The 18,058-nt window shown below is 39.4% G+C and overlaps 1 protein-coding gene across 7 annotated transcripts in view; it reads left to right on the forward strand.

Moving 5' to 3' along the window:
- TRIM2 (tripartite motif containing 2) overlaps nt 1-18,058 on the forward strand; it is a 106,820-nt gene that overhangs the window by 29,342 nt on the left and 59,420 nt on the right. For all 7 annotated transcript variants that reach the window (XM_044430645.1, XM_044430648.1, XM_044430649.1 and 4 more), the window contains exons 5-11: nt 2,243-2,423; nt 3,987-4,710; nt 8,241-8,344; nt 9,205-9,372; nt 11,366-11,534; nt 14,745-14,815; nt 16,586-16,726. In XM_044430645.1, the coding sequence (XP_044286580.1) occupies nt 2,243-2,423; nt 3,987-4,710; nt 8,241-8,344; nt 9,205-9,372; nt 11,366-11,534; nt 14,745-14,815; nt 16,586-16,726 (1,558 nt within the window). The remainder of the gene's footprint in view (nt 1-2,242; nt 2,424-3,986; nt 4,711-8,240; nt 8,345-9,204; nt 9,373-11,365; nt 11,535-14,744; nt 14,816-16,585; nt 16,727-18,058) is intronic.

Here is an 18,058-nt window from a genome sequence, read left to right on the forward strand (position 1 = left end):
CCTGGAGATTTTTCTGCACAGCTCGTCCTTTCTCCCCCTCCTGAACGCCCTGCAGGCATTTGAACCATGCTGGGAAGCGTCGTTTTTCCAACCCTAACCCTAAGCTGGGCCTTTCCCTAACCCTAAAATAGTGCTAAAGTGTACCTCTCCCAATAGGGATTTTCAAAATGTCCACCTCCTGGAGATTTTTCTGCACAGCTCGTCCTTTCTCCCCCTTCTGAACATCCTGCAGGCATTTTAACCATGCTGGGAAGCGTCGTTTTTCCAACCCTAACCCTAAGCTGGGCCTTGCCTTAACCCTAAAATAATGCTAAAGCGTACCTCTCCCAATAGGGATTTTCAAAATGTGAACACCTGGAGATTTTTCTGCATATCTCGTCCTTTCTCCCTCTGCCATTGATTAGAACAGCGGAGAAACTCCTCTCAAGGCCAGACTGCCTAGGTGGGGAGGCATTGTCTGGGAATAACGAAGATGTACACTTGGCAGGAGCGGAGTTTTACCACGGAGTTTCTTAGACACAGATGAGACAGCCCCTCTCTGTATCGCATAATGCTTCAGAGTGGTAGCCCAGTTCGAGGATTAGTGTGTAGCAAGGAGGTGTGCCCATTTTCAGAAGGCCCGTTCTGAATGAATGGGGCCTAGGCATGCTCATAAGGAGACTTCCCGGAGATAAATACTAGATTGTGTTCAACAAAGCACTTGGTACATGCTCCGAGATTCATCCTGGGTGTTTTGTGTTTTTGGTAAATAAAGAAGGCTTTGCAAGGAAAAGACCTTTGGGTTTGAATATGCAAAGACAACGTCCAAAGAATACAGAAATGTGCCAACACTCATGGCATGTCTCCTAGCAACTAAACTGCATGGTGCTGATTTTGTTGAATGCTTCATCTGCACACGTGTGGCACTTAAATCAATAACCAGAAATAGACTTTTAGTTGAAATGAATACCTCTGTGTTGTTCACAATAGGCTACTTCTCATGGTATCTGAGGGATCCTAGGGCACTAGTGCTCTTACAGATTTCTAAGCAAGAGTACACAACCAAAGACACTGGCGTTGTTTAGGGGAATTCCCTCACTGGCCGCCAAGCAACACTGCTCATTCCACCACATAAAATGATGATGAGGGGACCATTTCTAAAACACAAAGCAAAAAGCAAAGAAAGGAAATATTGATATGACAGTTATAATGTCAGAAGAGCTATTGCATGTGGCACAATTAGGTGGTTGTCTGTGTACTGTTTTGCACTGCTTGAGCCACCCTACGCACACTGCTGATTCGTACATGAGTTAATGCATGCCTTTGACTATTTAAGCAGTCCCAGTAATATATGGTTAGTGTAAGGTTATAAAGATTGAAGAGAACAGCAATTATATTTCCTTTTATATTTATTTTCTTTTATCTATTTTTTTAAAGAAACAACCTTGTTCTTTATTAAAGTACATATTCCCAGCTACAGAAAAACTTAGTTCTCACTCAATAGCTTTTTTCCAACTGCACAAAATGTGTTCAGCTACCAATTGAAATAAATCCTTTTGTACACTTGGAAGATCTTGGGCAGTATCCAGAGCTGGCAATTGGCCAGTGCTCAACAGGCTGTGCTAGTGGGTATGCCTGCTAGTGTAATGGGAAGCCAACTGAAGCAAGCCCTTCTTGAATAGGATAGGTCAGTGGAGCCCCCTTCTGTGGTTTGCTCCATATTGGAAAGCCATTTTTGCAGGCTTTTTGCTGCTCCAGGAGGTGTTAGCTTTCTGTTGCACTAGCAGTTGTACCAATTAGCACAAGGGCATCTTTGGATATTTCTCACTGAATGTGAACATGCATAATGCTAAATAAATTCCATGTTATGAGGAACAACTTATGTGAGCATTAGGTTCATGGTCCCCTTTCCTTACAATTTATTAGCAATTGATTCCAGCTTATTTTAAACCATAATATCAGGTTCTCACATAAGGGCAAGCCAGGAATCTTCTATCATCCTGGTATAAGAGCAAAGGAGAGGATGTGGGTATATCCCTCACATGGCACATTCCTGCTTATGCATACAACACTAAGTTATGATTTAGTGGAACCTTAGCTTCTAGGATAGAATCCCTCTAAGAAAGATTTGGAATATGAATATCATCAAGATTTAATCAGTAAAAACATCCCAGACAAGATGTTCCGTGTCACATGACTTTAGATGCCAAAAATATGGCAATGCTATTTGAAATGCCATTTGATATCGTTTGTTCTCCTGCAGGCTGCCTGAGATAGATACTGCACTTCACTTCATTTCTGAAATTATACATCAGCTTACCAACCAAAAGACCAGCATTGTAGATGAAATTCATTCCACTTTTGATGAGCTCCAAAAGACTTTGAACGTCCGCAAGAGTGTGCTGCTTATGGAACTGGAAGTGAATTATGGCCTTAAACATAAAGTAAGACTCTTGTCCTTGCCAGTAAAATTGTTTTGGTTTTAACTACTGGGTACATGATGCCCCAGGGAGAAATGAGGTCTGAAATCTCATCTTCTTTGGCAGAGAAAATGTGGGCTGTGCGCCATATAAGGCTAATTTAGATCCCAGTGTTAATTAAAGTGCCCATTATCTTTTTAATTTTCATTCTTTTGGGACTAGTGACTTGTACAAATAAACATGTTCAGAGACATTGTTATAAAATGTGTTTGAAAGAAACTGAAATAAAAAACGATATTAGTGGAATACCTTTTCCTGGTCAGATTCGCAGTGCATATATTCCTATATCCTTGTAACTGCCATTTTATGAAAAGTGAACATTATAGTACTCCCACCATTCATGGTCAATATTTAATGAACTCCTTTCATTAGGTATAATGTATTTACAGCAGAAAATAAAAAGTAAATATGACTCTCACTTTATTTGATGAAGGTGATGATAATAGAACAGATACAGATACATGAATATAGGGCACCTATCAAAATATCAAGTCTGCGATTTTAACCCTGAAGGTGTATTGAAATCCAAGACCATGTAATTACTATTTACTGTTGTTAACATAGTAAAGTCTTATGTGGCCTCTTCCCTCTCTGTATAAAGAATGGGAAAATAGTTGTTTGGAAAGATGCACATTTGTGTGTATCATTTAAAAATAATTATTCCTTTGTTGAGTATCCCTAGTGGCACTTGGGATTTAGCTTATCTCAGCCATATGCAGAGCTTATGGTCAGAGTTAGAATTTTAGCTAGACACATCTGTTTAATTCAGCCTGTCCTTGAACAAACATGGAGCAGAAAAAACTGAATCCTCAATTTATTTTATCCAATAGACTTTCATTACAAAGCTGCTAAAGGAATATAAAAGACATTGAGACGTTTTAATGTTGGTGTGTGGTGATTTACCTTGCCCTGTTGTACTATAGTTATTTATTCATTGGTTGGATGTTCTTTTTTTGCATAAATTGCTATCCAAATAGTTTTAAGCTGTGTGGCAAAACTGGCAGGTCTGGCAGCAGGGTCTTAAGCAGCTGTCAGTCAAAAGGCCTCTTTTCCAAGGCAGGATCCAGAAGGAGATCCAGAGACATTACAGCCCCACTGGCAGATAGAACTGAGAGAGGGAAGTGGTACTTCAGTCTGTGCCTGTCTTAATCAGACACAGATGTAGTTGTGCTATGTATTAGATCAGGGTGCAGGAAATCAGGCCTGGGGCCAAATACAGCTCCTTGGGCTTCCCTAGAAGTCAGTGTACCCTTTTATTAAACATCAGTCATTTGGTAGACTCCTGGTTTTGTGCAGGTTAAAATGCCTTTCCTGGCAGCTTAAATTACATATCCTCCTATGCAGGGATCTTGCTTGAACCAGTACTATTCAGTATTTTAAAAACTGAATTAAACAAGTTTCTGCAACATTATTCAGTTCAAAGCAATCCTTAGACATTTTCCATAATAGGTGGAAGCTTATTTACATGCTTGCTTTATAAGTTGCTTGATCTAGCATGGCATAACATGGTATTTTCCCTCTATCCAGGTCCTGCAGAATCAGCTTGATACCCTGCTGGAAGGACAGGAAAATATTAAGAGCTGTAGCAACTTTACTGCCCAAGCGCTTAACCATGGAACTGAGACTGAAGTCTTACTTGTAAAGAAGCAAATGAGTGACAAGCTGAATGAACTGGCTGTCCGAGACTTCCCATTGCAGCCCCGAGAAAATGATCAGCTGGACTTCATAGTGGAAACAGAAGGACTGAAGAAGTCCATTCATAATCTTGGTACTATTTTAACCACAAATGCTGTTGCTTCTGAAACAGTGGCCACAGGTGAAGGACTGAAACAGACCATAATAGGACAGCCTATGTCAGTCACCATCACTACCAAGGACAAAGATGGTGAGCTGTGTAAATCTGGGAATGCTTACCTCACAGCTGAGTTGAGCACTCCTGATGGTAGTGTGGCAGATGGAGAAATACTTGACAATAAAAATGGCACTTACGAATTTTTGTACACTGTCCAGAAAGAAGGGGATTTTACTCTCTCACTGAGACTTTATGAGCAGCATATTAGGGGCAGCCCTTTCAAACTCAAGGTGATCCGGTCAGCAGATGTATCCCCCACCACTGAAGGAGTTAAGAGGCGTGTTAAGTCTCCAGGCAGTGGCCATGTGAAACAGAAGGCTGTAAAAAGGCCAGCCAGTATGTACAGCACTGGCAAAAGGAAAGAGAATCCCATTGAAGATGATTTGATCTTCAGAGTAGGTAAGGAAAGTATTCTCTTCTAAAACTTACATTTTCTTCTGAATTGACTTATTGACTTATTCTACCAAGGATGTTAACACAGAAATTACACAAGCTACGGCACTGCAGGACTTTCTGTAGTATAGAGAGGTGTTACAATTGAAGGTATTGCAACTGAGTCATATTCATTGGTCTCAGTTAAAATTTTTAAGCTTCATTTTCTCCTGGTTTTCCATGCCAAACTATTGGAGATCTGAAAATGAAAGAAGCATCACATCTATATTATGTATAGAGTTCAGAATTCTTGGAACAATATTTCTGAGAAGTACATTGATGAAAAAGACAAATGGGATAACATTCTGCTTATTCATTTCCCCTGTATATTAATTCCAAGTTGATTTTTTGTTTTATGAAGCAAATGGTAGATGATCTTTGGCATTGTTTTAAATTGAACGTATATGTGAAAACAGTTGTTGAAGTCACCCGTGGTTCAAGGACCTGGGAGACACTTCAGACCTTCATTGATGAAAGGTTTTTTGTGTTGTAAACATGCCAGTTGCGGAAGGGAGTAAGCCAATAATTAATGAAAATGATTTTAGTATGCTTACTTGGGATATCTCTCTTTGTTCAATGAATAATTCTTTCCAGAACATAAATGACCTCAGTATTTTGCTCAAATGTGCTAGGGGAATAATTTTTCACTTAAACTTTGGCTTTCTTCTGCCAGAGCAAAGGCTGTTGTCTGTCTGGTAGAGCTAGCCCAGAAATGGCATGTTTTCTAGATGCAAAGAAACATAACTTGAGTAATTTTGGATTAGTCTAAGTAGCAGAGTATGATGAAAGAAACTTGGAGAAAAACAGACAAGATCAGAACTGCTTTTCAAGAAATGAAATTTTAGTGAAAAGGTTTAAAAGCTGCAATTTATTGGTTTAAATATTAAAAGATGGCCCAGAACCAGGTAGGATAGAAAAGAGTGAGTGCTTATACAGAAAGTTACAAAAGACTAAGGTGGTCTTCGAATGATGATCTGCAGGTCTTTAAAAGAAAGGTGATTGTCTTGTTCCTATTTTACAAAGGAGGAGGCATCTAGGCTTTGGGTATGTCTTAGAGAGATCACCAATCAGTATATGGTAGTGTATCTTTGACTAAAGAGGATGAGTGAATATTTGAATATGAGAGCCAGTGTGGTGTAGCGGTTAAGAGCGTGGGACTGGGACTCAGATGACCTGGGTTCTAATCCCCACTCAGCCATGGAGCCAACTGGGTGACTTTGAGTCAGTCACAGACTCTCAGCCCAACCTACCTCACAGGGTTGTTGTTGTGGGGATAAGATGGAGGAGGAGATGTAAGCTGCCTTGAGCCCTTTGTAGGAAAAAGGCAGGATATAAATCGAAAAATAAATAAAAGAAATAAATTTAATGATCTCAGGATGTTCAATATTAGTATATAAAGCATGAGGAGACACTCCTTTTCATCTCAGTAAAGAACATTTGTCTTAGTTTTGAGGATTATTAATAGTTCATCTTTCCCAAACAAAAATCTAGCCTTTGGTACCAAGTTGCTTGTGAGAAGACACACAAAATGGCTGCAGAACAACGCTTTTCATTAGTAATTACATCAATCAATAGTAAAAAATGAATTGTTTATCTTTTGAGAAACTGTCAGTATTTTTGAATGGGTTAATAAAAATGTTCTAGATGCTCTATATTCAGTAATAATTGTCTCTGTTATAAATTGATGATTTTAGTAGCGTCACACAGAAGAAAATGGAATACTGCAAGAAGTGACTTGAAGAATCAGTGACTGTGTATAATGAAGAGGAAAGAAAATTTATATTTGGTTGCATTTGGTTAATGCAAACATCATGTTGTTATCAGATTGAACCCTTGCTTCTATTTTCAAAGCAGGGAGGAAAACATAGTCTTTTGTTTTGAAGATTGATATAATGGCACTAAAGTGGGTTCAAGAACAACATGTGTTTTTCGAGTACAAATCTCTGATTGGCCTCCAGCCCTAGCTTTTGAAATGATTATGAAACATGTCAAATAAAATGCAGTACAATATCTCCCTTGAGGACTTAAATTAAAACATTACATTTGGTGCATCTTCACAAAAGCAACAAAAATAGTCCTTTCTCAAACTGGAGCTTGATGGGTAATGAAGTACTGGCATGCAAGGGAACATGTGAGGGCACTAAACTAAAAGTTTAAAGCACTACACTTAAATTTAGCACCAAACTTATATTGCTTCAGTGCCATGTTCTGTTTCTATCTTGTTGACTGCTCACTCTTGAAAGTTAAAATCTTTCTAAGACAGAATTCCTTACCCAACTCTGTTTGTCTAACTGTTGCAAATATTATAGTCTCACTGTTTAAGCTGTGAACCCTTTTGATTGCGTTCAGTCTCCTGTTTAATACTCCTCAGGACACCATAAGCAATAAGCAATTTCATACAGATGAATCCATGTTAATTTCATACAACCAGTAGGTGGAGAAGGGATGAATCACTGTGTTACTCCTTGGCCAGTCTGCTTGGTTTCTGTGCTATCCACACAGGAAGGCAAACCTATGTTAATAAGTGGGCTAGCAGGTGACCGTTATTTCCTTACTAACCGCTAAGTGCTTAGTAACCTGCATTTTCATACAGGTGGTAAAGAAGAGGGTTCCTTTGGGACCAGTACAGAAACCTATATTACTAGACCCTTAGCAGGCTAAGAAATACCCTCTTCCCAACAAGCAAGTAACTCTTATGGACTGATTCACAAGGCTGTGTTTCCACTACTTCTTCTCCAAATTAGAAATTAAATCAGAATTTAATTCAGAAAAAAAATCTTGGGGATAGCTTAGACCAGTGGTTCTCAACCTTTCCCTCATCATCGACCCTCTTTAAATAGTTTTTGTGGCTGTGGACCACCAAGAGTAAACTCAAGATTTAAAACACTAGACTGCATCAAATATTTATTTCAATTTTCTCATGAGGGGCCTTCAAATTTGGAGAGAAGGGGAAATAAGTTAATCTGTTAATGCACACATTCCTATTATCTTTATTGCAATGATTCCATACAAATTTCAAATAATAGTATTAACACTCTTTTTGCTCAAATGGCCCATTTATGGTATTTTGATGTGCTAATTCCAAATTTAATGTCAATTCATATTTAGCTGCAAAACCCATAATATTTCTTCAAGCCTTTGCGAACCCCCTGTGACAACATTGCGGCCTCCCAGGGGTCCATGGACCACAGGTTGAGAACCACTGGCTGAGGCTTCCTTTGAGACTTCTCTGAAAACTTGGAAGGGGCTGGTCCATTTTGTTTCCATGCCAGTTCTCCACTGCATCCAGCCCTCCTTGCATCTGGTTTCCTTTCTCTGTTCACTTGCCTCCTTCTGAAAGCCCTTCTTTTCCCCCACAACTGAGCTTCCACCAGCAAGGAAGAGGGACTCAAAGATGAGGTTACACATTGGACCTAAAGGGTTGGAATGAGGAGGTTTTTTGCAGCTACTTAGTTGACTTCCTTCCCAATTTTGCTTGTGTTCTCATCTCCTTTTAGGTACCAAAGGGAGAAACAAAGGTGAGTTTACAAATCTTCAGGGAGTAGCTGCATCTACAAATGGGAAAATATTAATAGCAGACAGCAATAACCAGTGTGTGCAGGTATGCTGAATTTTCTTCTTCTTTTCAATTTATAGATTTATATCTAAAGTCACAGGACTGATCAAATGCATAGAAGAAGCATGCTATATGAAGCAGGAACTTTATAGTGGATGATACTGTGAACAGTTACTTCTGGTTAAACCTGTGAGATGATCCAAACACTATTTTGCATTTTATGTGTCTTTCCTTCTGTATACATAATATTCCCAGGCAGCTTCTCTTCCAGGTACTTTACATCAGCAAGGCAAGACTATCGGCATGTGTACAATCGTAATGATTCTGGGGCCAGTTGAATTTGGTTTAAAGCACTTCTAAGAACTTCGTAAATGATATAAAACTAAATGCTGCTTAGCCCGGGACACAATTTATTTCTGCCTAAAAATTTGATAATTTGAAGCCTATTGGTGAACTGTAATACACTCCACGCTACTTTTGACACATCATTACTATTAGCATCTTATCCCAATAATTTTGCTTTTCAAACTTGCTGGAAATGAAGGATGCTTCAGACTGTTGCTAGGATGTAACGTTTTGGGCAGCATATTGTGTTCCAGGAAATACAGGGGGCCTTTTGACTCCCACCTGCTAATAGCTTCCCTTCCTGGAAAAAAAACTTTTCCAAAGATTGGGCTCTGAAGCAGCACAGCATGAAAGAAAGTATTAGCCACCTCTCAGTGGGATCCCAGTGGTTTTTCCTGGATACATACACACAAGACATATTTTATGTCCTGTAAAAACATGTGAGAGTATTTGGCGTGGTGTGTTTGAATCCTGCACATGTCCAATCTAAATCATGAGTGTAATAGCACATAATCTGAATGTTATTTTGTGCAAATGCCTTTTCCTTCTTCTTTTAATAGATATTTTCTACTGATGGCCAGTTCAAGAGTCGGTTTGGTATCCGTGGAAGGTCTCCTGGTCAGTTACAAAGGCCTACAGGAGTGGCAGTGCATCCCTGTGGTGACATCATTATTGCTGACTATGATAATAAGTGGGTCAGCATATTCTCTTCTGATGGAAAATTTAAAGTAAGTTGAAAGTACACATACAATCTATTAGAAAAACTGCACCCTCCAGTTTCAGATTTAAAGAGTTGGTGTTGGAGAATGGATGGATGAAAAGTTTATATACTTAGTAAAATGGCTATAGGGAAATTTAATCCTGTTTATTAAATTTAATTTAATAAATTTAATTTAATTGATTGGAAGAACTGGTGGTGATGAGGGAAAGAATGGCTGTATGGATACTGATGAAACTATTTTGTTTATTTCAAAACTGATGCAAGGAAAATTTATGATATTGATAGACACAGCCTTGACAGTGACTGAAAAACATAGAGGTTATGACCTACCTTTTCTCTTCCAAAATCCTCCACTATAACTTACAACAGAATGTTTCCACAAACGAACAAACAAAATATCACAAAATATCACAAGGATGACTTTTGGAGTTTATGGTTTTACCCATTAGGGTTTAATACTTAATGGGTAATGAGGAGAGCAGTGGGTAGAGTGTGGTCATGGTTTGCACATGTCCCTTGAAGTAAGCAGGTTGTCTTCGACAAGAGCTTGAAAATGTTCCATTTGGGCCGCAATTCTAAACACATTTACAAGGGGAAATGCTCTGCTGAACACAGTGGAACTTGTTTCTGAGTAAACATGTGTAGTATTACATAGTTAAAGGCTTTCTTCCTTTCTCCATGGTTCATGGATGGTTCAAGCACCATGTAAAAACAAAATTTATTTATTTATTAAAACATTTCTATGCTGCCCCTTGCCAAGGCCTCGGGGCGGCTTACAACATCGAATACAAAATACATTAAAACAATGACAATTAAAATATATACAGTAAAATAAAATAAGCCGTCCTGGCCGAATAAAATTCAATAATATTAACATTTAAAATGCTGCATAAATAAAAAGGTCTTCGCCTGGCGCCGAAAAACAAATAACGACGGCGCCAGGCGGACCTCTCTGGGGAGCGCATTCCATAACTTAGGCGCCACCGCTGAAAAAGCCCTCCTCCGAGTAGCCACCCTCCTAATTTCCTTCACTGAGGGCTCCCGGAGGAGGGCCTCTCCTGCTGATCTCAAGGGGCGGCTGGGCATATATGGACATAAGCGCTCCTTCAGGTACTTATAAAATGGGGTACTTATTCCTGGCAAAGAGCAGTTTATGATTGAATGCCCTGAATTTAAATGGGCAGGACTTTCTGATCCAAGCTGTGTTACTTTCTTGTGGAGGGTGGAGGCAACCCAGAGGCAGTCATTCGGAAGAAGAAATATGGTTAAAAGCTGGCCATTCCTGAATCACCCTCCAGTGTTTGAGAGCTCTCCACTCCCTTGTTCATTTCCACAAAACAGTATAGTTCTCAAGTATATGATGTATTTTAATAGAAATTTTAGAAATAGAATTTACCATACTTTGGAAGGATGGGAGACAAGCAAAATGAGCTTCCCTTGGGAGGAAGTACTAGGTGGAGGCCCTATCCCTGTTCCCCAGAATGCTCTGGGCTTGAGGAGCACAACTCAGTGGTTGAGCACTTGTTTTACCTGTGGAAGAACCCAGGTTAAATCTTCATTATATCCAAGTAGGGCTGGGCAAATCTTGACAGCACTGAGTTACATGGTCCTGTGGCATGACTCTGTAGGACTGCTCGAGTTGGTATAACACATCAGAGGGCCTCCACTTAATCAAGAGGGCAGGTTTGTATGGGAAAAAGCAGTCCATCCTACTTCCTGATTCCAAACCATGAAGGCTTTTGAAGTCATCACTAGAACTCTGAACTGGGCCCAGAAATAATCTGAAACCAGTGCAGCTGTTTCAGCAAGGGAGTTACATGCTTCCCGTAGGCAGCTCCTGTTACTTACAGACACTCTGGACTAACTGATGTTTCCAAACCCTTTTCAAATGGATTACAATACAGTAATTCAAATTTAATGCTAGTATTTATGCTACCAATACTACAGCCAGATATTTGTGTGTTAAAAGAAAACTTAAATCCCTTCCTTTGCTCCTATAGGCAAAGATTGGATCTGGAAAACTTATGGGACCAAAAGGCGTCTCCGTGGATCGCAATGGGCACATCATTGTAGTGGACAACAAAGCATGTTGCGTTTTTATCTTCCAGCCCAATGGGAAAATAGTGGCCAGGTTTGGAAGTCGAGGCAATGGAGATAAACAGTTTGCAGGTATTTCTTCCAAGTTAATATGTATCCCTTTTTGTCTTCTACTCACTAATGAGTGATAATTCAATAATCTGGAAAAGCTGTTGCTATCCTTACCTATGTGCCATGGTCTACAAGTTTGGTCTGGCCAAGCCAAAAGTTGTAGTCTACAGACTTCTGTGCGGCTTTCCCAAAGGAAAAGCAGATGGAAAGAGGAGGGAACCAGATTGGGCATAGCTGCTTGAAGGTGCCCTGCTTATCATCAGGTGGCAGGATTAGTCCCACGTGCCAAGGCTTTCCATCTGCCTTTGCCACGTCACTTGTAAAAAGCGCTCAGCCCTTCTCCTCTCCTTTTGCCTCCTAAGTAGGAAAGTGGCTGGGATGATTCTTCTTTATCTCAGCAGTTTCAAGTTTCCAGCAGGGCAGCTCCTTCGTCACATTCGCCTGAGGAGAGTGCCACGCTTCCCATGACAAACTGAATCGACAAAGCCTGTTTAATGTGTTGCAACTTACCCTAAAATGGGAGACATACGACTGTGAAAGTTATGACAGATTTTCACTAACATGTGATCCAGAAAACAGCATTATGTTTTAATATGGCTAGATTCTTGTATGCAGAATGAATATCATTATTCATACAAGAGGAATTCAAGATATACAAGTTAATCTGAGGCAGTGTTCCCAAATACTGCATTTGTTTGCATTTAATACTAAAAGCAGTCTTTGTTGTTCATGTTACAGTTAATGTTTAATCTGTTGGAGCAATTAGTGCCTTACTTCTCTGCCAGACCTTGCGTAGGTTTTGATTAGATACCAGCCTGTGCCTGAAAATGCTTCAGGTAACTGCCCATTAATGTCCCAGACTTCATTTTATCCTCAAAGACTGTGGAGATACTAATCATTACTTAATAGGCTGTTATAAGTATGCAGACTTCTTTTTGCACAAGAGAAAAGTCTACAAACAATAGAATTTATTTGCTTTGCAAAATGAAGCATACAGTTTCATAGGAAATTGTAATCCAAAGTGGCTAGTTAGCAGAAATCATGTGATTTACCACCTATATTATTGTATCTATGTCTCTGGGTACGATTACATGTTATGCAGAGTACATGTTTAGTTCTGTTGAATTATTTTAAAAAGCCAAAATGAATCCAAGCAGGTTCCAAGTAGGGGCAGATGGACAGAAACTGTTTCAAGGTACAATGTTTAGGCAGAGAACAGTCCTAAAATTTCTGGAGTTCCCCAGCGAACATAGGATCAAACCCTAATTCTTTCCTCCCCACCCCCCATAATATTTTAACTGAAAATTACCCTTCCTCATGCTAGAGGACCCTAAGAGCTTTTCTCCTGGAGTTGAAAAGCAGCTGCTGGTAGTACAAGAGAGCCCTTGGGCTAAGGTAGAACATAGACGCAGCTTCTTTCATCTGCCCTGACTCTCCATCTTCCTAGACTCATTTCAGATAAAATGTGTGTGCAGGTATGGATGGGACATGTAGTATGAACCTCTGTTCGCACATCAATTTTATTCATGCAGTTCAGCATGTGCAAAGATTTTGGTTTCAGGTTGAGTTGACCTTTGACAAACTGCTGAAATGTATCATTGGTATAGCTCAGTGCAGGTGGAGACTTGTCTAAGAAACAGCGTCCCCACCATGGCCTGCCTGGCAACATCTTTTTGTAGTTAGGTTAAGGCAGACCTTCAGAGATTGATTTGGCTACCCAGGGGCCTGAGGAAATTACCTGTCCCAGGCACAGGAACACCACCATGCTCTGACTCTTTACCTGCCATTTCATTTCTTACAATGCCATTCAGTGAACGCTGTGATGCACCTTTTAATTTTTACAGTTGAAAATCTCATCTGTGCAAAAAGAATTCCTATCCATTTGCATTTATTAAATGTGTTTTCAATGGTTTATTGCTTAACACACAATTTATTCTAAAAATTAAAATCTAATGGAGAAGGGGCTGGTCAGCCTATTTGAATATGGTCAAGTAGCAAATTTAATGCTACTTGACCATTTAATAGTGGTAATATTATACCACTTCCCACTTCCATATATTTGTTGAGTTAGCAGTTGATTATCACCTGCTTAGTCTGTTGGCTGGGTTGGAAGTACAGTAGGGGGAAGAGAACATGCCAATCTGGCACCTGTTTGGGAGTCCCCCAACTCCAGAGCAAATACCAACTTTTGAATAGGGGTTGTTGTTTTTTTTTTTAATGACCAGCCACAGCAGGGGAGGATAAGCTCTGCCTCTCTGCTGCTCTGGTATCAACCCTTCCTCTCCAGGCACACACATATGCCAGTGTAATTTGCATTTTCAAAAACCTGTATCTTGAATGCAAAGACTAACTTCTGACCAATGTGTGTATTGGCCAGACCTGGGTGATATTTATAGGCTAGCCTGAGTTTGACCATTGGTAGTGTGATGATAACTGAAATGGGGCAGGAGAAATTTCAGTCATCTGAGGGATGGAGCAGGATGGCATAGCTTATTCTACAGACCAAGGGTCTGAAGAAATTTTAGGATTTGTTTTACCATTCCAAAGAAGTTTGCCAGCCAGGCTTCAAGCTCTGCAGCTTGATGCATAGTTTTTAGCCATGTTCTTCCTATGCCAGTTCCCCATGGAAATAGCATTGCAAAGAGGAGCAAGTTTTCTTTTAAAGGGAAAAAGTGGGGGACCTTAAGCACCTCAACTGTGTATAATAATGCAAGACAACTGCCTGCCTCAAAACCTTGCCTAGAAATTTTTGTCCACCCATTACAAAAAGAGCATGGATTCCTTATCCATTTTCATGGAGTATGAAATTTGGTCCAGATAGGGACATTTCGAAACTCAAATACTTTGGCCACCTAATGAGAAGGAAGGACTCCCTGGAGAAGAGCCTAATGCTGGGAATAATAGATGGCAAAAGAAGAAAGGGATGGCAGAGAATGAGGTGGCTAGGTGAAATCACTGAAGCAGTTGGTGTGAGCTTAACTGGTCTCCAGGGAATGGTGGAGGACAGAAAGGCCTGGAGGAATGTTGTCCATGGGGTCGGGAAGGGTGGGACACGACTTCACAACTAACAACAACAAGGGACATTTGGTCTATCACTGGGGACTTTCAGCTTCTATTTATGCCCTTGCAGAGTATGTTCATTGTTAATAGTGTGTGTGAACTGTTAATTCACAACAACATCAACAAAGAAACTTTTCTTATCTTGACTTTTATTTCTTCTCTGTGTTGCAGGCCCTCATTTTGCAGCTGTCAACCATAATAATGAAATAATTATTACTGATTTCCACAATCACTCTGTTAAGGTATGATGATATTCTGGAAATGCAAAATATATAATACTATATAATACTTGCAAAGGTCATGTATAAGCACTCCATACTACGTTATATGACCCTCTGTGATAAGCATTTGATTTCACTATGCAATCACATGAGTTGCAGTTACTACACATGATGGGTCTGACATAAAATGGATTTAGGCTTGCCTTTTATTTGTCTTCTATTTAGAAAGGTAGACAGGATAACAACTCTTGATATAATTAGATTTTCTTTATGCTTTCATAAATCCTGTAATAGATGGTGATTGCAACATGCTGGAGAAAATGCTGTATTCAAAAAGAGTATGTTAGTCTCGCTTAAATTTCCAAAACACTGGGGCAGGTATCAGCAACTATGGTGCTGTCTGATAAGTATGTTCTGGTATTAATAACTTGGGGTTATATAAAAATGGAATTTATCTTTAATGAAATATTTTGTTTAAACCACACACACACACAGCGTTTTTCCTGTCTTAAAGAAAAAGGTGTGTTTTACAGCATGGTCCATTAATTAATGTATGAGTACCAAATGGTACTAAATGGCCAGTTTCAACTAGGCTTCTGGAATTAGACAGGAAATAACTTTTCCTGTGATTTGGATTACAATGAAGAAAACAGGACCACATGAGAGTCCATAAAGCACATTGTTGGCATAGTTTAGCAACAGGGGAGCTGCTGTTTTGATAAATCTACATCCTTAGAAGTAGCAATTGAAGGATTTCCTAATAATGAAAGATTTCCTAAGAAGGTTACGAGGTCTATGGCCAAGTTGCAACAAACAAGAAGCAAGCTGGAAGTCTGCTTGAAAATGGAAAAGAATGTATTCCTGTTTTACTAAAAAAATTGAAATATGCTTAGTATCTGTCTGAATTAAATTCCAAGCAGCTCAGCGTAAGAGTTTCACAACACATTGAACTGCATTCTGGATAATGTCTGGCCCGAGTACATTGCAACAATAGTGCTAGAATGGGGAACTTCTTACCCTTTCTCTGTAACTGTGGTTTTATTGTGCTATATACACCCTTATATGCCAGCAGTTTTTCATATTTTTTAGCTCCAGGAAATATTTTCTGCATCAGTTTGTGATAAAATGGTGTTAACATTGGAATAAACTAGAGAAAAAAGTTACCATGCTTAGTTTACGTAGGACAGTGTATGTACATATATTTACCTGAGTGCCTACATGATGTAGCGGTTAGTGTTTGACAGAACTATGCTCTAATTGCCTCTCAGTAGTGAAGGTCACTGGCTGTCTTAGATCAAGTCACTCAGTCTACCTGCCTCATAGGGTTGCTGTGAGGATAAAATGGAGAGGAGGAGGATAATGTATGCTGACACAAATGTAAAAAATCTCCCACGTGTGAAGCTTTTTACACCCACTTCATTTTGTGTGTGTGTTTATGTATACACACACATGCACATGTGTGCATGTGAGTGTAGTTTTTGTTTATTTTTATTTTGTAAACTGTCTTAGGATTCCTTTCAAGTGAGAAGTGGTATATAAGTATTGCCAATAAATAAAGTTTAGGTAATTGAAGCAAGGAAAAAGTACAATTTATAAATGATAATAAAAACATGAATTGCATAGTAAATATCTGATAAAGCCAAACTTACATCAAATTACATCAGAAAGAAGCAACAGAAGTAGTAATAATACATTTATTATTTTATTTGGTCTTTGCTGCTTAAATTTCATCATCAGTTACTATCTACTGTGACATTTAACATTGTTTTATTTAACATTGTTTTCATACAGGTGTTTAACCAGGAAGGTGAATTCATGTTGAAGTTTGGATCAAATGGAGAAGGGAATGGGCAGTTCAATGCTCCAACAGGAGTAGCTGTGGATTCTAATGGAAACATCATTGTAGCAGACTGGGGAAACAGTCGAATACAGGTAGCAAAGCCTTATTTTTCACGTCAGTAGCCTTTGTATGATGTGTTGGTTGATTCCCACCTACATGTCTCCAGCCACCTTCAGGACTTAAGACACAGTTTCCTAACTCTATCTCCTAAATGCCTTCTGGGACAAGCCTATCCATGGTTACATAAAAATTCTACTGATTTCAGTGGTGCTGCCTTCCTCCTAAGGATTACAAGTTAGCATTTTCTGAAGGGAACACAGATATAACTATCTGTGTCACCCATGAATTCTTCTAAAACTTCCAAGAGCCAGGCGAAACAAGATAATTATTTAATTCTACTGGATTGATGACATGGCACAAACTTTAAGGAAGTACAGTTTGGTATAGATATGTCTGTTTGCCAACAATAGCGTATCCATTTTAGTAAAAAAATAAATGGTTTTGCACCTCTCTTGCTGAAAAACAATCCTAGCAGCTTTATGTTGACTTGGAAGTAAATTCCAGTGAGTTCAGTGTGGTTTACTCTTGAGTAAGACTAGTTCTGCATCCGATGTTATGGTCCAATTTGTACCTTTTCCTTTCTGTTTCATGGTATGAGCTCAGATGCTCCAGTGTAGTAGGGCTGTATGACTCTTTTACTTGTCCTTGCCATAAAAAGTCAAGTGGAGCCTTTGGTATATCAACTATTCAAGACAGTATACAGATGTCATCTTTGGGTTTTTTGTTTTATTTTGGAGACATTAGTGTATTTACTTTCTACCTCAGTAGGCTCAAGACGGTTTACAACACAGGATAAATTAACCACTGTAAATCTTAAAGAAGGTTTCTAATCAATACAAATTTAAACATCAATAAAACACTAGAAGAGTTCTAAAATAGGAGCCATTGCTGAAAAGGCCCTGGTACCAACCATTCTGACCGATCTTAACAGTTCTTAAGGTCTAGACAGGTTTGTATGGATGCAGGCCTGATACCAGACCATTTGGAACTTCAGTATTAGGTATTATAAATCCAGCCTGGAAAGGTATAGGCAGCCAGTGCAACTGGCATAATATCAGTGGTACATATTTTGAACACCTGGTCTCTGCAAGCATCCTAAGGGCTGCAGATGAGATTTATGACTTGTCTTTAAAAGCAGTCTCACATATAGCACATTACAGTGCTCTATTCTGGATACAGCTAGTGAGGCACGTGTCTGTTTCTCTAGAAATGGTTCCAGATGGCAAACTGGCTTTGACTGGCACAGACCAGAGAAGGGTAGCTTGCCAGCTGCAACACTTTTCAGCTGGCAAACCAGCCTTGACTTGCATCACTCTTGGGCCTTGGCCAATGATGCCACTTGTAAAATGAGTACAAAAGGACAG

Source organism: Varanus komodoensis, unplaced genomic scaffold, assembly GCF_004798865.1.
Source record: "Varanus komodoensis strain SLA01 unplaced genomic scaffold, ASM479886v1 scaffold21, whole genome shotgun sequence".
Classification (NCBI taxonomy): Eukaryota; Metazoa; Chordata; class Lepidosauria; order Squamata; family Varanidae; genus Varanus; species Varanus komodoensis.